Consider the following 23,201-nt stretch of genomic DNA (forward strand, 5'->3'; position numbering starts at 1 on the left):
AAAAAACTAAGTTGTTCAGGATTCCTGTTAAGGGTCTGTTTGACCTCTGACCTTGTACAAAAAATCTGCAGAGCATCTGGTCCACGATCCATTTTATTCACAGCTTACTAATATTTACAATGCCAGACTTGAATTACTATAAGACCCCATTCTTATTAACATTTACAAGCATGCTGGAGGATAAACACCAACCAGAGATTTAACTAGAGAACCATTAGTTACAACTTATAAACCCCTTATTAAACAGTGGTACCAAATTGTTATGATGCATCAACATTGTTTAATTATTGTGTTTTGCTAGAAAACTCCTGACAGATTGAAATTCATAGCACTAAAATAACTCTACATCTTGACACCACGGGATGGTAAAACAGAAGGAATTTTTGAAAACCGTATTATGAACATTTCCTCACAATTAATGCTGCTGTTTTACAAAGGGAACCAAAGGGAATGGAAGGAAGCTTCCATTAGCCCTGCGGGTCAGCCACTCGTTGCTTTTCTTTCTGCCGGTAGTGGAAGAGGCTGGTAGTGTCAAGGTCACCTGCATGGTGAATAGCCTCTGCAAACAGCTTCACCACCTAATATACGCAGAAAAAAAAAAAACATTAAGCTGAAGCACATCAAGTGAGAGAGACAGACATATGTATGTAAATGTAAGTTTTTCCCAGTCACTGGTAGTGTGACATTTACTGACCTGATGATTAGTGATGAGGGGAACACCGTGGTCGACAGCCGTTCTACGGATGAGGAAGTTATCCTTCAGGTGGCGAGTGTTGTTATTGGGCAGGTTGACCACCAGGTCAATGTGACCCTCGCTGATGAGTCTATAAAAACAGTTTCGGAAACAACATAATTAGACAAATGTCATATTGCACACTGCAATATTTGTGATAATACAGTTGAATGAAAGGGTTTCCTGTAATTAAAGTTTGTATTGTTGATCCACTTGAAAATCAACCCCTAACTATGCGGCCCTTTGCTTTCCACTTTCAGCGCATTGATTTGCTTCTGCAGTCCACACAATTGTGCCCAATGGCTCTCACTGATGCCATTATATAAAACTGTTAACTGGTTCCGTCAAAATAGCTTAGACAAGCTGATTGTATGCGACCTGCCCAGCAAACAAAATGTCAGCGAGCAACTAGTGACTGATGAAGAAAATCTGATATTTTACATAACTTTGTAAAACAAAAATAAAATACATCTGGGATAATTAACCTAATATTACCCCTATTGTAGCAGTGGTTGAAATCATTTAGTTTACCTCTTAAAGTATGGGTCACCCCTACTTGTATGCTGTACCGTATTAGCTTAGTGAAGCATATGTATGTTGTGTCTCTGTTTTAACATTTACTAATAATTTGTCCTGTTTCTCTTTTCTTTCGTCCTGTTTTATACAGCAAATGTTAAGTGTTTATCTTATGTCCTGTTATTGTAATTTAAATCTGCCAAATGGGACTACAGATGGAAATTAGCATTTGGGCTACAATCTGGCACTTTTACGTGTACTGCTGTACATGTTCATTAAATGTGCATTGTCCTGAAATAAAAAATTAAATAAATATAATACTTATAGCATATCTCTCTTTCTGTCTCTTACTCACTCTCACACACACAGTAAAGCCCTTGCTGTGTTGCCTTTTTCATTTAAAGGCCTTTGACAGACTGCATTGAATTAGGGCGGAATTCTAAAAGAAAATATGGAGGACAGACAACAGTAACAACAAAGGTCATGTTCCTTTCTATAAAGAGTTGGCCTCTATGCAACCTCGCACAGCTGATGCCTGCCAGCCCTATGTGTATCTGTCTGTGTGTTGTTTTGGTCTAGACATATTAAATTCCCTTTACATCCTCTTCTTCACAAGCTAATTCCCAAACATGTGGTCCAGACGGCTTCATTGTAGCATGATCACGACTTGTTTGTGGAATCATTACCTGAAAATGGCTGTCAGCCTGCTATAATTATTCTATGTTGCTACATCTTTTTGTTCTTATCAGCATATGACAGAGATAATGAAGGGGCTATGCCCTTAGATCTTAAGGCAGTTTTACAATTTATGTATTAAGCACTGCCTCAGGAAACCATAAGCATGGCTTAGCCTCAGAGTTTCACATTAGCTGGCTTTGTTTTCCATGTTTCCTTGAATGTGCAAAAATAATTAAAACATACATTTATTGTTCAAAAGTATTTCCCAACCTCTTAATACTAGGCAAACTGGTGTCTCCTCCCTTATCAGAGGGCCAGGCAACTGGAGTAGCAGGCACATCATTAGCCCACAGCCAAGCTGAAGTGGCTTCAGTAGCATAGAGCTAGAGGAAATAAATAAGGCAACATTACATCATATACAGAATGTCATAAACAATATTGAGGGGATTAATGTAAATCTTTTAATAAGAGGAGACGCAAAAGAAGCAGGAAGCTCGATCAACAAGAGTTGAAAATCTGATTTTCAATGAGAAGTCTGGTCTGTAGTGTTTGAGACATACAGGCGTTCAACACTCACCTTGAATCCTTCTTCTTTCAGCTGATGGGCTGTAGCCAGGAAATTGGGTCGGAACGAATGCTGGATAGGAGGGAAGCAAAAAGAAACAAAAAGCAGGATTAGAAATACAGAGGAAATAAGTGTTTTTCATGTTTTCTCTGTTTATCCAAAATGGTAGTAGGAATTGTAGGAGAAATAGTCCATCACGTACAGTTCGTCTTTTTAGTTTTAAATGTCCCCTCATCTCTTGGTCCCCTTTTCAAGCTAGTAGTCATTTTGTGCAATGGTCAGACGCCTTTACTTGCAGTACATATATCTAGTAAATCTTATCAACAGGTTCCCAAACAGAGTATGAGCAATATGGAGTGCTATGGAGCAGCTTTTTCAATGGTGGACCGTTTATAAAAACCTATAAAAACATGCATAATTAAACTACAGTGCTGCTCATCTATCTCACGATTGGCATGGTTTTATTTCAGTTAGCCTAATAGCTAACTGAGATAAGATCCATATCAATGCAAATCAAACCAGCTATTAGGCTAACTGAAATAAAACCATACCAATCTCTAGGTATGGTGAAGGGTATGTGATGATGTGGGGCCAAGGAAACTTTATCAGGATGCATAGTATCCTGGATCCATGAAATAACTGGCCTTTAAAAATAAAAATCTGCCTTCCTCTATGGGAATTTAACATATGGGTATGTATAATTATGGCCCCTGTATTTTAAAGAACATTTATTTATTTACAATACATTATTCATTCACAAAAAAAAATTGGTGTCGGATTTTTCCTCATTGTTTTAATTAAGGCATTAAGATCAATTTCCAAAAGATAATTTTTTTTTATTCCTCTTTTTAGTCAACTTTAGCATGGGTATGAATACTTATGAGCAGCACTGTATTTCCAATTTGACACATTTGCACATACAGTACATATGTTTTATATTTGTCACACAACCAACACAGGATGTAAAGAAATAATAAAAACAAATAATTCTGTAATGCATTTAGGTTGTTAGACATCAACTTCCAATGACCCACTTAATACATTCCCCCAAACATACTGAAAGTGCTGAAAACTCCTTTGTGAGTTTTTGCTGCTGATTTGCAACTCATTATGCTCAAACTGGGTGCCCTTCAGCTAAGTAAACAATATGCTTGCTAAAATTACTACTGTCTCACCAAAACCACTGTGATATGGTATGCTATTTTTTGTATATTCTGCAGCCTACCTTACTATGTCTGTGTTATATGACACATTGCATGTCGGTATGATGTATTAAGTGTTTGCTATGAGCGTAAATTAACTTCCGTCAAATGATGCAACCAATGTGTGTTGCACGAAATACCTGCATTAATAGATTTGTTTGGCCAGTTAGGGGCTGGGGCGTAATAGGGAAGTAGAAACCAGCCGAAAAACAAAACTGACTTATTACTTTTTAAGTTGATACAGTTAACTTGGCAAACAGTTGCTAATTTACAACTGTAGCATTTGTTTGGAGTCGTATTTCTGGTTACCTAACAAATGCAAGTCCGATATTCACACTCCTTTTAGCTGTTTTTTGTTACTTTCTACGAGCTCTTTTGGGAAATATCTGTCTCTTTAGCTGCTAAATGTTCCACTAGCAAGTTGCTAACTTTGCCCATCTGCAGTTTGGTGCTGCGCAGTGAGTAGCTCATTGTTGCTGCTGGAAAAGAGGTTGATGAAAGTGGTGAGACTGAACCCAAACAATTAGCTGAAAGACTAAAAAAAGTTCTTTTCAGCTGAGGGGGACTGCAGTCGAGCAATAATTCTCTCAGTTTCCCCCTTTCACATCATTGTTGGCATCTAATCCATTGTTAATATAAAAATATTGATGATTGCGTCCCAACATTGCAAAATGAATGCAAGACTGTTTTAATCCTCCTACCCCAAACTTTCTCAAAACTATTGGAGGTAAATAACATCTGTGTGTAAAGTGTTGCTGCTTGTCAGCCTTGTTGGTGCATATGTGACCCCAGGTATGTGGACCTGTTCCCCAAGAGCACCAATTATACAGTGTTGTGAGAGTTTTGTTAACGCTGCATTAGTCAGACTCGCAGTTTGGCAACCTAGGGTGGCAGCACGACTTAATTACCACAACCCATGTGACGTGGTGTCATTAAAAAGTACAGTGCTATGCAGCTGAGGATTTAAAAAAAAGGATTGAGAGAGGTTTCTGCAGCAAGTTTATCCAGAAATGGTTATTGCACTTGGTTGATGAGATCAACACTTTTGTTCAGCACTTAGCTGGTTAAGTCATTTTTGTGAGATGTTTCTCATCACTGTGGGATCTTTTTAAGTGAGGATTATTGTTTGTTTGGATACTTATTGAGTTTTATGTTTGGGTAGTATCTGTTATTCATTTTGGTATAACACCATCAGATTTAGTCATCTGAGGTTGACTCACTGATAGGTATTTCAACCTCTCTGGGTCATTCACACACAAAGCCACTTGAGTGCTGTTGGGTCCTATTTTAACAATCTGAAACGCAAGTAGGAAACGCAAAACGCAAGTAGCTTTGTGGGCGGATCTCGAGCGCTGTTGCTATTATGCCGGCGGGATAAATGACTCTTGCGCCCGACGCAAATCTAAAATGGGTTGGTCATCTCACATTCCCTTTAAGAGCAGGCGCGCTTGTTCCATGGCGGATTGCTATTATGACGGCGGATTTGCCTGGCACACGCCAGCGGGAGCTGTCCGGGATGCGGCTGGGTAATAAATGCCCGTCTTGGCCGGGTGGCGATGTTGCTGCGGCCTCTCGGGCGCATCTCCTCAAGTGTGGAGAGGATTGCTGCAGCCACGGAGCGTGGGCCTCCAAACACACCACCTGCACCTGTTGTGCCCCTTCCTCCTCCCCCCACTCCATCTCCATCCACCCACTCCACCAAGAGGGCATTGCGCATTACTCCCGGACCAGATCCCACCGTAGTTCAACATCACATCTCCTTAAGTCCTCTAATATTTCCTCATTTATGTTATCAACACATCCATGATTCATGGAAATGTTGTGTAAATCACAACAAGCCACAAAGAATGCTGCAACTTTTTGAGGACTGTACTGTAAAGTGCCTCCTGATCTATCCAAACACCTGAAGTGCGTTTTCAGTAATATTTTCCTTGTAATTATGTATGGTTTGCAAAAATGGGAACTGCTGCGTCCGTTTAGATGAGAGAAGTGTATGCGCATTGTGCACACGCTACATTATGGCCAAGCATGCGCCCCTAAAATAACATCTGAATAACGCGCTACTGACTTTGGACCAGCTTTTTCCTGATCAGTGGCGAAATTGTTTTCTGAAACTGCAAAATAGCACCAAGTAACGTTTGCGCCGGAACACGCTTCCTCTTTTCGCTGAACCACCCCCGGGAGCGCAAATACATTCCCTAATTTACCGACGTGCGTCTGTGGAGGGAAAAGTCCGCTGTGCGTCGGGTGCAAAATAGGAATGATACATGCGTACAAAGGGTGTACAAAGGCAATTGCGCTGAGTGCAAGATAGGGCCCGTTGTCTTTTAGTTGCATGAGAGTTGTTAGCGTTGCATGATTTAAGGTGTGAAACAAACTAAGGAGTGCCAAGTTGGCATTGTAAGAAGCTGATAGCCTAAAAGATTTATACCATCTGTTCAGAAGGCCCTTTGTATTTGGTGTCTTGTGGGCAGGAACCGCCAAAAGGAAACGCAAACAGGAGGCAAAGACTTCCAGATGGCTGTCGTCTTACCTGAATCCCAATCAGGATGCCCTTCTGCGGTAGCTTAAAGCCTGTGGAGAGCATAGCCTTCAGGAATGCTGAATAAATGTTTGGTCCAAAACAAGCTACCTGCAATCAAAAACAACAATTGAAGCACACATGAGTAACTGTGACAAAACAAGACTATGTATTGAAAATAAAAAAAAATATCTTTTTTTTTTTTACAGTCTATATGTTGTGTGCGTCCCAAAGGGGCTTACTTCTCCAGTGGAGGCCATCTCACAGCGAAGCACAGGGTCTGCATCCCTTAGCCGTGGCCAGGAGAACATGGGTGCCTGGAGGAAGAAGGGAGGGATTTGTTTCAACATGCTTTTTTTTGGTGTAAATCTCCTTTTTTAGGTGTAACCAGTAGTTACAAGTCACTGTCATTTGGTCAGTTGAATCCGTTTACCAAAAAGGCAGTTCTAATGACTTAATTAACCATGATAAAAAAAAAAAAAAAATTTACAATAATAACCATTACAAAGGTGGCAGTCAATAGGGAATAATTTCCCATATAAATGGCATCAGCCCATTGGAATAATTTAAGGTATTTACACTGCTGCCACCTAGAGTTGAAAAAGACATTGCAGTCCATTTAAAAGTAAAAGGTGAACGAGCCTGTGGCAGTTGCATAATATGCTTATGGCAATTAATGTCTGTTTAATAAGTTGAATACAAACTAAAATACTATTTATATATTTCTGTCCACCACTTTTGCTTCAACTATGAAACGGTACATCAGACAAAAGAGGGAGAGGTATGGTAACACAGTTAAAGCGATTAGTGCTACAGCTGCTGGTGAAGATGGAGTAAAGGGAAAATCTGGTAAGAAAGGAGGCTTCTCAAACTGTAGGCAACGGGTCGCTTTAACAGCCTGTTTGACATGCTGTCTCCACACTGAGAAGAAGTAGGTGGCCTGAGTGATAGAGCAACAGCAGGGTGAGCCAGAAGAGGAGAGGGGGTGTGGAGGAGAAAAGAGAACAGGAAAAAAGACAGCAAGGACAGGAGAGGAAGAGAAGACTAAATGACAAGTGAAGAGGGTAAATGAGCAGACCTCAGAGAAGAAAAGATGGAATAAAAGGAGGAACAAAATTAATTAATGTTAAGACAGGAGAGATAATCTTAACAATTAAAGGAAGATGAAAATAATGGAATTGGGTAAGAGAATAAAATGAAAAGAGGGAAAGGAAAAGATAAAATTATACATTTTAAAAGAGGAGATGGGGAGGAGAGAATGATTGAAAGGGAAGTGTAGGAACAAGAGCAGAAGACAGTGGTTTCTCATTATTGTATTACAGACAAATTAAGAGTAGTTGGGCACCAAGTGGGAAGCCATTCTTATTTCTCCATTTAAAAGCAGACAACCCTCATTACCTTGAAGAGAGAGAGGTGGTGTGGCGTTGTGTGGTTCATGCATATGCACACACACACTCACACACACACACACACACACACACACACACACACACACACACACACACACACACACACACACACACACACACACACACACACACACACACACACACACACACACACACACACACACACACACACACACACACACACACACACACACACACACACACACACACACACACACACACACACACACGTAGGCAAGGGCCACTAGGGGGGGAGTCATCCTTGAAGCAGGCTATCTAATCAGCTGAATGTAATGTTAGCATACTAATGTAAGAAGGGACGAAGAGAAGTGAATGCAGACAAGGAACCAGCCTCACTTATCATGGCTTTGTTCAAAGAGTCAAAGAGAGTGAAGTATGCATAGATAAAATGGCAGAATGTAACCGAGAAAGAAAATGAAATAGAAGGAGAGAAACACAGAGAGGGAATAACAGTGAGAGCAAACTTTTAATAATAATAATAAATATAAAAAAGAACAGAATTTGTGAAATACAGAAAATGTGTGCCACAAAGACATTTACTTGTGGGCCAGAACAGTGGATTTGTACATAATTCCAATAAAGAAGGGGTCATTTTACCCACCATACCAACTGTAGAACCAAATCTACAGCAAACACTTAAAACTATGAAGCAAGTGAAAAACTAACCACTAACAAGAGCCGTTAGAAAGAAAATGAGAAACCGTACACAAGCTTTCATGAACAGAATAATGAAAACCTCAGGGTCTCAGTTATAATGGTGTGTCTCTGGGACAGAATTTATGTGACGGTCACACAATAACCAAGGCTATGTAACCACAGCATCCTACCAACACACACACAAACACTGCTTCCCCATCGCTCTAGACCACACAGACTGCTCACTCCTGAGAGACAGAATTGTGAAGCTCCACAACATGAATAATATTATCTTGGGGTACCAGCTGAAGTAAATGAATAAAGTAACACATTTCCACATAGCATTGTTGCTCACTATGGGCCTTGTTAGACGCCAAAGTGGCACCTGTGTAAATGTCTTTATCTTTGCAGCTGAATGGAAAATGAACAGCTACATTTATACTTACAGATTTTTTGAATAACAATTTCCACATTTTTACTGATGACGGATATTTTGATATTCTAACAAAACAACTAGAAAGGCTCAGTTTTCTAAGAATTCACTTGGAATCGGTGTGCTAAGGAGAGCTAAATGGTTGGTATTGTAGGGCATTACCAGGGGTTTGGTGGGGCTTTCGTAGGTCATTACTACGACATTAATGGGTGATTACTGGTAGGTTTCTAAATGGTCAATGCTAGGTGTTTGCTAGCGTTTCTGGTGTGAATTCCAGGGTGAACTGTAAATAGCTAGAAGACAGGTATGCGTGGTTACTAGGTAGTTGCTAGTGTGCCTCAGGTCAGTTCATTTGGCATTGCTAAAGGTGTTGCAAGTGGGTGCTAGGTTACATGGGGTGGTTGCATCAGAATTACTAGGTGGTGCTAGGTTTAAGTGTTGATGCTAAGGAAGATGGTGTTGTTGCTTTGGTGATTCTAGGTGGTTATTAGGGTGTAATGCCTGGAAACAACTGTCAAAGAAGTAGTTCTGATGCTAGTATGGTTAGTAGTTGTTGTGACAGTAGTGTTTTAATGTTTTATTTGTAGATAAAGAGTTAGAATTGGGATAGAGGATAGTTTTAAAATGTCTTTTTGTTCAGAAAACCATATAAAGTGGCTAAAGTGGGGGACTTTACCATTAACATATCCACTGTACAGTAGCTGTTTGAAAGTCAGACAAAAAGGATAACATTTCAACCAATACCTCAAAAAGTTTAAAAGATGTCAAAAACACTTATGTGGTATTAGCATGACCTTTTTCTAGAGTAACTGGGCTTAGAATGTATCTATTTCAGAAGTCACCATAATGTCCTGCATGCCACGCTCAAGGGGACAAGACATGCATCAGTTGGAAATGATTTTACTTTAGACAATAAGTGCGCACTGGGGACACCAAACCACAAAATCCACTTGCTCCTCTCCCTCTCAGTATCATAAATGCAACAGTTTTATTGTTCCTATGACTTTGTATATAGAGACAGTAATTACACAGTGGGGACTTGTTAGTGGAAATAAAACAACATGGCCCTTAAATTAGGGACTGTCAGAGAGAGAGAAAAAAAGACAGCAAGAGCAACAGGATGAGATAAATGAAGATGGTCCCTCTAGATGGCAATGACTTGTGCCCTTGTGATGACGATACAGTGAGGACAGTGTGGATACAGGCTAATGGCACACACTTCAGGCTACTAAGGCTGGATAATGGTTGGGGGGGGGGACTTGCTGTTGAGGCAGCAATAATGTGTTAATCAGGAAGAAAGAAACTAGCACTACTTTTTTAAATAATGGTCATATATTGTGGCAGGGTTTCCAGCAAGGCCTGTATTAGTCAGGGCGTGGAACGTCTGTATCATAGACTCCAGGTAAACTCTGGAAGTCTTTTAAGCCTGGCGCCTTGAGTATTCAGCGCTCTGATTAATATTCCTCACCACTGTGCAGACTATAAATTGAAAACTTTAGGTGGTGAGGAAGAGTGGGGGATTATACCTGGGTGATTGGCTCCAAACTACAGCCATTGTTACAGCAGTTCTGTTGTAATTAGAGGGAGAAATTACTTTGGAAAAAAATAGCTTTGGAACAGCTGGCAACACGTAAACTCTCTCATACCCAATCTAAGAAGTAAGCCTCCCAGAAAAAACCTACAACTCCCTCCCCCATCATGCCTAGGTAGAGCAGTAATTGCTGTCTTTGTTATGTGATCCAATGGAAGCTGTACTAACGGAACCGGCGATATCTATTAAGATATCATACAGTACATGTAAGGCTCTTTACTTAGGAAGTCATTTTCCGACCATACATAATACATCAGGCTGTAAGAAGTTCGGGGACATGGTTATTAGGACTTGTAAGAAACATTTTAAAGTCACATTTATACAACAAGTAGTTATTACCTTTAAACTCGCTATTGTGTTTGTGGCCATTAAATCTCTCAAGTCTTTGAGAGAAAATTACTTTATCCATCGGCATATAAAAACCCTTTGAAACACATTGTATATTATTAAAAATCCTTTGTCATCACAGGATGTTTAATCATGTAGGGCGAAACGTAAGACCTGTTTGACCCGTAAGCCCAACCACAAACGGGGCCCCAGTGTTAATTTCTATTCAAGACTTTGGGCCCTATCTTGCCCCCGGCGCGGCGCGGCGCAGCGCAGCGCAGAGCAGAGCCTGACACAAGCGTCTTTGCTAGTTTAAGATGTGTTGTTGTTGATGTTAAGTGGCAGATCAGTAGGTTTGCTGCAGTTAAATGTATATCCTCTGTCCCAGACAAAACCTAATATTTATGTGGAGGACGCAAGATCATTTTATAATTATAATATGACCGCGTGGTGAACCTATGAACTTAACTCACAGACATCCGACATTAAAGATTTGTGTTGTTGTTGGCCAGATAAAAATGACAGAGAAAAGAAAAACAGAAATAAGATCCTTTTTCAGTACACCAAAACGCCAACTAAGTACAATAAGTCCTCATATCAAGACAATTGGGTAACATCTTTATAAGAATGGGTGATTATGGAAATACTAAGGTCACTATGTCACAGGCAAAGGAGACAGAAAGAACTGAGGAACAAGGAGACCAGGGACAGTCTCTTTATCAGTGGCTCACTAATTTATATTATGATCAGCTAATTTAACAAATGTACAAAAGCATTGTATTTTCTTTTATATGGGGAAACTTTTTCAAAATAAGTCATTATGTTTTAAGGTATTTTTGTGGCTTGATTGTAAACTTAAAAATAAATAAATGTTTTTTAAGAAGAATATTATGTTCAATTTAGTCAGCTTTTTCATTGAATCAAGAGAAACACTGAAAAGAAGGATAATGGTACAGTTTCCATGCTACACTAATCATAGTATTAAGGCTTTCCTCTGTGTGCACATATCCTCTACAAGTATAATTGTGGCTGTATTATTTGTGTCCCCTTCGTTTATTGTCCCCCCTCCCCTCCCCCAACTGTTAGATGAGATTTATGCCCATGCATGCGCCGTTAAGCTAGCAAAAGTGGATTTGGACACGCCCTAAATGCACCTGCGCCATACGCTTAGATCGTTAAAATAGGGCCTTTGTTGACTTTTGTCCAGAAAAAGGCAACAGACTGTGCAGCACAGGGACATGTTTGCACGGATTTTAGACCTTACTTGTACACTATAGAGGCATTTTCCTTATGGAGGCATTTAATCTTAACAGAATTTCCATGTTCAAGATCAGTAAATAAACTAGAAGGCTAAAAGGAAAATGCTTGCGCTTAAAAGGCAGTGGTTTATTTTGGACTGTATAAATCACCAGTATTTCCACATATATAATTAAAGTTGGGTTTTTTTTCTGTACGTGAGGCTGTTTTTCCAGAGTTCAGTATCGTTATGTTTGTGCTGTCCAGAAAAGCAGTAATAGGTCGACCTAAAAATGGTGGTTAGCCACATGCTCCATGTCCTTTTTGTACTCACGTTAGTCTTTACCTGCCAGTATGAATGCAATGCTTATAAGCAAAAAGTGAAATAGATACTTGTAAACACACCTTTAACAAAATCAAAACAGATCCCTTCTGAAACAAATGTTTTAACATAATACAAAATCTTAGTTTGATAGCCCTGTCTGACATAGTGCTAATTCACTCTAAGTTCTAGTTGCTAAACGTGGCACAGATAGTAATTTGGGCAAGAGAATCGGCCCTTTTCTTAGCAGACTTCATAGTAAGAAAAGCACAAGTGTTACCAATGACATTAATGATGGCTCCATGTACCAGTAAGACTTAGTGTGACAATGAGCCAGCATGTACAATATCAAGACCCTCAAACTGAAGCAACTAAATGGAATTCAGCCATCATTCATTTTATTATTTATACCAGTGCTTTGGACAATGAAGACTAAATAAAAGGAAAAGTAACCCTTTTGTACTTTTGGACTACTGTGACATGTCAAAAAGTCTTCTGTGAAAAAGGCCCATGAAGATTATTATCTCTGCAACAAAGCCCTGCTTACACTGGTGCATTTCAAAGGGCAGCCCACTGTATAGGATGTTTGTGTTTAAGCCATGAGTCAGAAGTCCTTACTTACTTAGAACGCTATCAACTTCTTCATTTATTTATCCATACATCCATCCATTCAATCTCTGTGCTCCATAAAAACTCAACATTGAAATAAAAGGAATAAAGATTGATGGAAGCCAGTCACGCAGTTCTCAGCTTTAACAGTTATTTCAGTTTCTCTACTTACCTTGATGCCTACGTAGTCTACAGGGATGATGGGGCTCTCCAGCGAGGGCAGGCTGGCCTCATCCAAAGGCTCTCCCACCATTACTTTAGTTGCCACGTTGATAAAGTCCACACCGATTGTTTTTGATACAAAAGGGAAGGAGCGTGATGCCCGCAGATTACACTCAATCACCTAAAAGGGTACACAACACAAACAGTAATTTCCAAAAAGCATAAAGACACCCATTTTTTTTCAGACTAGATAGTTCAGTGCATAAATTGGCTAAGGCTAATCAAAAAATAAACACACTCAGTGCAGATATGTAAATTCCCAAAGCACAAACCTATTGTACAAATGGCCAGAGTCAGTACATGCAAATTTCCTGTTTGCGTGCTGTAGCTGGAACTTCAAAACTGAAGGCAACAACATTGATCATAAAATCCATCCACCTTTGCAAATTATTCTGAACACAAGGTGATTTCAATTTGGGTGTAAATTGCATTTGCTGCATCCAGGTGTGAAAATGTCGATCTATCATTTAGTCATACCTCAAGATTTATTACCTACCATAACATCATTGCCTTTAACCAGAAATTGAGTGTTAAAGGGCCCCGAAATTTCAAATGCTTTCGCAATTTTCCGGGTGGAAATCTTAACCTGAGAGCATTGAAAAAAGAACACACAGATACATTTTTAAGGCTTTCTTGACCAGTTTCATCCCATAATATCTATAAATACACAAATGGAGAGCATTTTTTTGCATAATGTACTTTGTGGTTTAAATGCACACAACATATGAGAGAAACTACTGGTTTCCCATGGAATATCAATTGGGTCATTAAAATAAAATGATAGTATAATTGATATGGTTTGAATGCTGAGGGTGACTTAACTTACCTTTTCCAGTGCCCCCTGGCTAATAGTCTGGGTTGGTAGCATTAGAGTGGCATCTCCTGAGTGTACCCCCGCATCTTCCACATGCTCCGTTATGGCATGGGCCAGCACCTGGACACAGACAAACCGTGATTATGTCTCCCTTAGAGCATTTGCATGTAGATCATAGCTACGGACATGTTGGTTGATTGAATGACTGCGATGGTGTTTATTCTTGTCTGTTTGTTTTTTATGAGACTGGTTGACTGCAAAATTGAATTGCACTTGAGGGATAAATAAAGTTGTTTGAATTGAATAAGCGACAGAAATCCATACTCAAGGCAACTCAACTTTCACATTCTCCATTCTCTGATGAACATTTTTCAGACTTAGAGGCAGAAGGCCTTAAGGCTTTATGTGTTTATAACTACAATATGTCACAGTGCAAAATAGTATACAAAAATGCAGTGTCAACATATAGTGAGCCAGTTCAAAATCAGTGAGTGTTGAGTTGTGCATTTGGAGGAAATTAATAAATTCAATCAGGTCAGATTAAAAGTCTGCTCAGGACAAACTGACTATATTTGTTGACGGACTACGTAGGAAACAATGTATGCGGATGTGCAGTGTCAAAAGAATAACTTCCAACTCTTCACCCACAGGAAAGGAGATTTGTATCACCAAGCAACTCTGTGCGAGCGTGTGTGTCTGCAAATGAGCTGCCGTGTCATTAGCTCATTTAAACTGCTGCTAACCACAGCATTCATTAGCACTCTTCAGATAGAGCCTGTAATTAATACGAATTATCTCTGACACACACACACACACACACACACACACACACACACACACACACACACACACACACACACACACACACACACACACACACACACACACACACACACACACACACACACACACACACACACACACACACACACACACACACACACACACACACACACACACACACACACACACACACACACACGAATAATAAGGCATTTTTGGTATTCAATGGATGGACAGCTTGTTAATGTGATACTGAAGATAAAGAAGGGGCTGTATTCAGGGAAAGTAGAGATAGAAAATCTACTATACAACTGGATTGCCCACGTTCTAACTAACACCCTTGAAATGACTCCTACAGCCTAAACAATAGAAAATAGACCGGGCGTTCAGGACAAGTACTTAGGTGGCTCCGTCGCAACTTACAATGCGAACAATTATACAGTTATATAAGTTTTCAAAACCAGCTCATGGTTAAGGGACTGTTGTTAACGTACAGGAATGATCCCTCTGAGAGGTTCCATGTGTCTCAATCATGTTAAAATTAAATTTAGCAATTTACTTTTTCTGTATGTTCTCTACATGTGCCTTATCTATTTCTTCAGGCAATTTTCCTATATTTTCCCAGAATGCCTTTCAACACCCCACAGAAAAAGAGAACCAGAATGTGTGCATCCTTATATTGAGTAATAACAATAAATGTACGTGTGAAAAGAAGTAAAATCAGATTACTTTGTTTTAAATAAACATTACGGTATCATATAGTTTCTTCACACAAAAAAGCAATAACCTTGTTAAAATGTCTTAAAAATAACAAACTCATTGAAATATCCAGAATCCATGAATATTCAAAATATTGTTAATTTCACTGCTGGACACAAGATGTCTCCTAATTCACTGAAAAATGTATGTCCACTGGAGTTTTCACGTTTCAACATCACTCGTGGCATGTGTAAGTTGCATACTGGACCATTATCGGCTGCCATAAATTTGATGTCACAAAATCATGCTCGTACATTTACGTGTTAAACTGAAGCCCTTTCTCATTTACCAAAATTTTGACCTCCTCAATCCTCGGGCTTGTGACCCGGAAATCATTCTCAGTGTGCCATGTTGAAGGACGTTCCAACCAATTCCTCAAATGCACATCGAGGAGCGAGGTCCTGAGGAGGAGGAGTTATAATCGATGATACACTGATGTATCCACTGCGGAAGTCTTTTTACCCGTGACATGTAAACAAAGAGGCATGACAGAGCAAGAGGAGGAAAGAGAGAGAGAAAAGGGGAGAAAGAGCGATAATAGAGTAATATCCGCTGCCCTTTGATTAATCTAACGTTATGGATCGGGCCGGTTGGATAATATAAATTAACATGATTAATAGCGGGTGGTTGAAATAATACACAATCAACAAAGAAATATTATTTACGCTGTCTAAAATGTGAACAACAACTGCTGTCGGACAGACAGCTTCATTTATAAGTGCGTCTAGAGAGACGTTCGAGAAACAGCAACTTAACTTCATTTGGATTAGCCTATTTCAGAGGTAAAAGGTCTAGTTCGGTTTAAAATGTATAACTACAGTTAGTTTGGCTGCTTAAATGTCCAACGAAATAGGCTGCAGTGACATTACTGCGCGTATGGAAACATTTACAAGCAGCCTCTCAATCATTAAAGTAAATCGTTATGTTAAATACAAAAAATAAAAATTGACAACCCCCATACATTCTTATCACATTTTGCCATGTTGTGAATTGAATTCCAAGTAAATATATAGAAGTTGTCATGAACACTTCTGCTCCTCCGACAGAGAACATAAATACAGCCTATGACAAAACAATGAACAGCTGATGCAGTTGTGCTGCACGTCATATTTAATTGACGTCGCTTTTAATGACTGCTGCAAGGCAGAGATGTCTCTTCCTTGACTCCTCGGCTCGAATCTCTTGACTAAGGCTCGAGGAGAACAAGGAGAGGAATCAAGGAGAGGAATTGGGGATGCACTAAATGGGAAATGGGAAAGGGCTCGAGATTGAAGGTGAGCATGGGGGAACTTTACCCCTTCAACAGATGAATTTGAAAAACGCCTTCTAGTGTCACACTCTGCACATACTATATATACAATATTATACTAAATTATGCATAATACTTTCTGAATTTTACAACATTACAAAAACTGTACTCTGTTTTATTTTGGAATTTTCTAATAATTCTGTGGAATAAATTAAGTTGAACAATATGGTTGTATATTTATAATGGAGCAACACAGAGCTTCAAACTCTTCAAAACCAAAGAAAATGACAATTCTGTGGCGCATCAGATATGGACAGTTTGTTGAACAAGAATCATTTCAATATGGCCTAAACTGATTTAATCTAAAAAGAAAAATGTATTTAGTATCACCACTTTTTCTGCATTTTGGTTTTAATGTATTCTATTCTCCCAATCAGATCTGGCTGGGCTGTAATGTCTTTTCGCAGAAGATGAATGAGATTACTTCCACTTTATTCATCTACTGGGCTCAATATCTCCATTTAAACTGACTAAATAATGCCAGGCTACAGAGATAACAATGATACTGTTATAAATAAATAAAAATATGGTCAAACAGGGTGTCAATATGAATAAAAAGCAGATACAAATTATGTTTTCCAGGCTGCTGTTGCAAAATTATGTTACATTATGTAGAAGATAATTACTAACAAGTCATATTCTATAAATCACACTCACTTTTTATCTTCTGGCGCTTCGAGTAATTATTGCAGGCAGAAAATAATAATACACCTGGTGCATGTGGTAAATTTAGCCTGCAATGGCAAGGCTTCTTCACATACACAGGATGGCAACACAGTGGTACTAAGACGAGTAATAAAAAAGCTCATAAAACTAGACAGAACGTGTCAGTTATGTCTCACCTTGCCACCTTTTGCCACAGCATCCACCTCTACCTCCCTGGCACCACTAATGAACTTGGTGATGACCACTGGATGCTCCTGGAAGAAAGACAGCAGGATGGTTATTCTATCAATTATTTAAAAGGGAAAAACCCCGGCCTGAACGAGGTTGTTGCGTTACATGTGTATTGCAGTCTCTAAAATTGTAGTTAATGAAGATTGTTATCTTGGCTCTGTGCTCCAACACAATGGATTTGAAATCTAGCAATGACTCCATGGTAACTTTTGAGTGTGTTCACATGAATACAGAAAAATATTTCTGCTCAGCTAAAGCAACCAATGAGTTTTTGTTTGCATCACATAGTTTAATGTTCTTGACTAGTTATGTTTGTTACCAGACCCCAATCCAACTCCTGCCTGTGACTCACTTTCTCAAGACTAGACTGTAGGCAAAAAAAAAATATATGGTTGCAGTACAGGCCTGGCAAAACATCTCCAGGGAAGTGCCTGGTAAATGTTTAACTTTGAATTCAATGTGCTGGAGTACACCGCCAACAAAAACAAAAATAATGTGTCACTATTCAAATACCTTAAAAGAATGAATGTGATAAAAGAGTATTGCATTACTGCTCTTATAAAACCTGTGAAACTACTATTAAATGGCTTGCTTTGTTGTTTTGAAGGTGTAGTATGGACATGCATGTGTGTATGCCTTTAGTCCCAGGTAGGGGCCCTTGGAGGGGCCAGGTGCCTCAAAGCCACCAAGGGATTTAGTGAAGGAGAGATGCACACACAATACTAGCCAACAGCCATGACAGCTGGTAGCATCAGCTGAGGGAGAACGCAATGTGGAAGTGTGTGTGTGTGTGTGTGTGTGTGTGTGTGTGTGTGAGTGTGTGAGTGTGTGTGAGTGTGTGAGAGTGTGAGTGAGTGAGTGAGCAATTGTCCTAACACGCAATGCAATTCAAGATAAGTGACAAATGAAAAGCCAAGGTGTGACTTATTGAGGCAATATTTCTCTCTCACATGTGCAGGCATAAACACACAGAGTTAACACTGATCTCACCTGGGACACCTGAGTTGCCTCCCCCAAGAAGCGTTTCATCTCCTCTTCTCCGTACACAACGTTCATCGCAGAGCCGCTGGTGAGATGCAAGCAGAAGAGGGAGAGAGAGAAAAGAGAGTGAGGAAGAGAAAGCAAAAGGCCACAGGAGAGGAAGAGAAGCAAGCAAAGACTAGAACATACAAGCTTCAAATGATCGTTCAAAACACTCATTATCTCTCCGTTGCATCACTATTACCATCGGGAACAAGGTCTGGAAACAGTTAAAATAAGGAGCGAGAGAGAGAAGAACAGCTATTTAGGTCAAAAAGCACTCCAGGCTCTTGAAAACGAGTTCAGAGCTTAGTCATTAAAAAACAACAGATTTAGGCTAGTTTTGTTGTGGTGGTTGTTATTTTTGATTCTAGACTTCAAAAGGAGGGGTTGAGAGAAACAGGACAGAGAAAGGCCAAATGCTTGGGTCAGATTCTAATTGCTTAGCTATCTGTTAATCAGAGACATACATATGTCCAACCCCAAAATAAATACTGACCCTTCATTTGTGATTCAAATGCATTTACATTCAGGCATATCTTTGACTTGGATGCCACCTAGTTTCTGCATGCCTGTTCTCTGAATTTTCCAATGAATCCAATCATTTAGAAGAAATGTTTTCAATACTATTCTACATACGATGCCTTGAAGAGTAAAAATGTTTATGTTGTATATGTATAAGATTAAATTGATTATGCAAAAATGTTTTGTACTCCATTAGTCCAGTTTTTACTATTTTACTCAGCAGTAACAGTAGTAGCAGCAGAAGTGGTGTGTTAATTTCATCTTCTTTGCATAAAAATAGTCAAATTAAATATTGTTATACCAGTGGGCGACGAAAAGTCATGACTTTAGCTATCACTTGAGTGAAGAGTGGGAGTGGCATTGATATTTTAAAGACTGACCACCTTTTCCTTCTCTGGAGACTGCAAAGAGAGGGCATCGTTTTAGGCAACTGAGGTAAAATTATCCTTATGCAAATCAAACACTGGATCTAAAATAAGAGTAAGAATAAGAGTCAGTTCTATTTCATCCTTACTGACCACCAGAGGCAGTGCTTTACACTGAATATAGTCTGTATCGTGCCTGCGCAGATCGAGTATTTATATCAACAGTCATCTGTAACCTCGGGGTGACCCTGGCCAAAGGTATTAAGTTCCGGTGTCACCCCCGAGCTCATTCCTTTTTCATCTTCTCGCTATGTAGGTCGTCTGCCATCTGTGGTAGCATTAGAATTAGCTTTAGTTAAAAACTGTAGACTACTAATTATTACTAAGCTCGCCGCTTGTAGTCTTGCAATTACAGTCGGATTTTTCGCCCTCCAAAAGGCTGCGGCCGAGCTGTCCCTCTTCAGGAAGGGGACGGTGTATTCGCCGTTCGGCTTCAAACAAAGCCCCGGACTGGCGGACGCTCCGGACCCACTCGCAACTTCTGCACTAGGTAAGATTGATTTTGTTTATGTTGACATTATGTTAGTGAAGGTAGTGTGCTCGCTTCCTCTCTCCTGTATGTGATTGTCTGTTTCGCTTTTGCTGAGCGCTTTCGCTGTGCTGAGTGACCTTGATGACCTTAACTGGTAACATGTAACTTCAAATACTAACGTGAGCGTGTTCGCTTGGTGGTAGTTACTGTAACCGTAATCACCAGTGTAACATATTGTGTCGGTGAAGGGTGTGTCCTCGCTCCCCTCTCGCTGTACCGTTGTACATCGGCCCGTGCTCTCGCTCAGGCTAACTTGGAGGGTCGCTATCAAGAGTGTGGGGACGGATATTGACAGCTACTGTGCCAGTGAAGAAAGTGTTCTCGCTTCCCTCTCACTGCATGTACTGTTTATTATTTTAATCTGCTAGTTAAAGTTAGAGGTTAAATACGGCACTATACGTGTTTTTTGGTTTAAGTTTTTTTCTGTCATCGCAGCGCTCTCGCTCGGACTGACTTTGGCCATCAATCGGTGGCAGAGTTTCTTCACCGTTATTGATGGACTCTCATAGTTGTAGTGTTTGAGGCTCCTCTTAAACCCAAAGACACCCACGACCTCTGCCCCCTTTGTCTTGGGGTCGAACATCTAAGGCAGGACCCCTGCATGAACTGCAGCTACATGCCCTGCACAGTGAGGGCTGCTAAGCTGGCCAAGGTGGAACTCCTGGGGGGGTCATTCTAACTTGTCTTTTTCAGAGCAGTTGACCCTAGCCCAACCTACCCTATCCAAGAGTCGGACCGCAGAGGCTGCGGGTGCTCCTTCCAGGAAGAAGGCCAAGTCTAGCGGGCTTTCTGCTAAGGTAAACCTGCTGACCGCTGAGCTGGACCAGATGAAGTCTCTCCTTTTACTCGATTTATAGCTACGGGCAATGTTTTTACCAGGAGGGCGGAACCAGGTCGCGGACTTCCTCTCTCGTCCAGAGCCTCCACCGGGCGAGTGGCGGCTTCATCCAGATGTGGTACACAGGATCTGGGGTCTCTTCGGCAGGGCGGAAATAGATCTTTTCGCCTTGGAGATGTCGACCCATTGCCACCTATGGTTTTCTTTGATGGAGAAGAATAGAACTTGGCCAGTATGCTCTGGCTCATGCATGGCTGGAGGGCCTTTTCTATGCCTTTCCACAGTTTCCTCTGATCTTGCCGACGCTTATCAGAGTGTTTCATCAGGGCCCCAGGCTTCTTCTGGTGGCCCCCTTCTGGCCAGCCAGGACTTAGTTCTCCTTGCTTCACAGACTCCGCTACAAAACGCCCTGGCGCCTCCCCGGCAGGAAGCACCTCCTGTCTCAGACGGCGGGTAGGATTTGGTATCCCAACCCCTGCCGCCTTCAGCTGTGGGTTTGGCCCAACCTGCTGTTGACAGATTGCATAGAGCCTGTCAGGAATACTATCCTGAATGCCAGAGCACTGTCTACCCATCTGCAGTACGGGAACAGGTGGAAACTCTTTTTCTGAGTGGTGTACGGATCGTAATTATGACCCAGTGCATTGTTATGTGCCTGCCATCCTTGAGTTTCTGCAGACCCTCCTGGACGGTGGCCAGTCTCCCTCTACCCTAAGAGTCTATGTAGCTGCCATTTTGTCGCCGCATGTTACGGTTGACAGTAACACTGTGGGGAAATAAGTGGCTCTGAGGTTGTGTCCCACGAGCGCCACAAGGGCTCCTGCATGGGACCTGACCCTGGTGCTGGACGCCCTATGCTCGCCTCCCTTTGAACCCTTGGCACAGGCAGAGCTGAGGTGGTTGGGCTGACAACCACCACAAGCTCCTCCCTAGTGCTGGTATGCTCACACCAATCAGCCTGTCCACCTGGCACAATTTGACCCCCCTTTTGGAGAAATAATTCCTTAGAACTACTGAGCATTTGCATTTCACTCAGGACTATAAACAGTGAAGGAATTAGACACATTCTAAAAGTTTAAGCTATGGATTAACATTTTGGAAAATGTTTTACTTATAAAGAAGTCACTTAGATAAAATGGCAAAACTAGGAAGTAGTCTGAAAACTGTTTATGTTTATTTATATATATATATATATATATATATATATATATATATATAAAATATATTTAAAGTATTTTCCTAACCAAAAGGAATGATGGATTTTCTCCCTTGAACATATTTTAGGGCAAAATACTTTTAGTTTTAGTGTCTGTGTGTGTGCATTTTACCGTTATGAAATATGACGCATGAATCTGACAAGGAAGACAGTGTTTGGAGTGGAAATGTATGAGTTTGTGCATATGTACTGAGGCTGAGAAGAACATTAAAAACCATTAACAAGTATGTCAAAAAGGAAGAGTGAAAATGCTTTAGGGATGGGAAAAGATCAGAGGGAGTTCACCCTACGCAGGAGAGGAGAGGCGAGGCTCATTTGCCTCATTAACAGTATCCGGCAAAGGATACGTCATCCATACATACAATACATACATACATACATACATACATACATAAGTACATACATACATACATAACGGCTTGCATGTAAAACCATAAAAAGTCCAAAGCTCCCTTATACACAAGTTTCTGCTCAGTGACAAAGCCCTGATGAATACAGGGTCTCATCACAACATCTGCTGGACAAAAATTTCACTGCAAGATTGGAGATGTAATTTGAGTAAAGTTCATTAATCATCAGAAGTGAATTAGTTATTTAGAAAGTCAATGTTTTTTTTATTTCATGCCTCAGCCAATCAGGACTGAACCGTTTTCTTCCCTGTTATTTCTTAATGTACTTTATTGGCTAGAAATTAAACACATGGAAAAAAAAAATATATACCAAATTTTAGACAAAACAATGGGCTTGTTATTGATTGAGGTCTTGACAAATCAGCCACTACATTCCTGATTAAGGGCCTGCTGATATGATAATCTTATCCACTTCAACTTCAGAGAATGTTGGCTGACGTGTGTTGAAACCTACCTGAGAACATAGGAGGGGCGCAGCAGACAGGGATAGCCCACTTGGTTGGCGAAGGCAAAGGCGTCTTCCTGTGGAGGAAAAGAAAAGCACAGCAGATGTTGTAAGCTTTATTTACTGTATCATTTTGATCGACTAAGATAAGAATGATAATGTAGAGCGAGCTGGTCATTATTGCGAATGAAACCCCGACAGGGTGAT

General features: G+C 40.4%; 1 protein-coding gene across 1 annotated transcript in view; it reads right to left on the reverse strand.

Annotated features, from left to right (window-relative positions):
* Positions 1 to 75: 75 nt before the first annotated feature.
* cps1 (carbamoyl-phosphate synthase 1, mitochondrial) overlaps positions 76 to 23,201 on the reverse strand; it is a 54,344-nt gene continuing 31,218 nt past the window's right edge. Inside the window, exons 27-38 of the mRNA XM_028590737.1 lie at positions 23,004 to 23,071; positions 18,574 to 18,649; positions 17,529 to 17,606; positions 13,848 to 13,955; positions 13,518 to 13,607; positions 12,972 to 13,142; positions 6,458 to 6,532; positions 6,228 to 6,326; positions 2,505 to 2,564; positions 2,198 to 2,310; positions 695 to 824; positions 76 to 578 (exon numbers count right to left, since the gene is read on the reverse strand). Of these exons, the coding sequence (XP_028446538.1) occupies positions 468 to 578; positions 695 to 824; positions 2,198 to 2,310; positions 2,505 to 2,564; positions 6,228 to 6,326; positions 6,458 to 6,532; positions 12,972 to 13,142; positions 13,518 to 13,607; positions 13,848 to 13,955; positions 17,529 to 17,606; positions 18,574 to 18,649; positions 23,004 to 23,071 (1,179 nt within the window). The 3' untranslated portion in view covers positions 76 to 467. The remainder of the gene's footprint in view (positions 579 to 694; positions 825 to 2,197; positions 2,311 to 2,504; positions 2,565 to 6,227; positions 6,327 to 6,457; positions 6,533 to 12,971; positions 13,143 to 13,517; positions 13,608 to 13,847; positions 13,956 to 17,528; positions 17,607 to 18,573; positions 18,650 to 23,003; positions 23,072 to 23,201) is intronic.

Source organism: Perca flavescens, chromosome 11 (genome assembly GCF_004354835.1).
Source record: "Perca flavescens isolate YP-PL-M2 chromosome 11, PFLA_1.0, whole genome shotgun sequence".
NCBI lineage: Eukaryota > Metazoa > Chordata > Actinopteri > Perciformes > Percidae > Perca > Perca flavescens.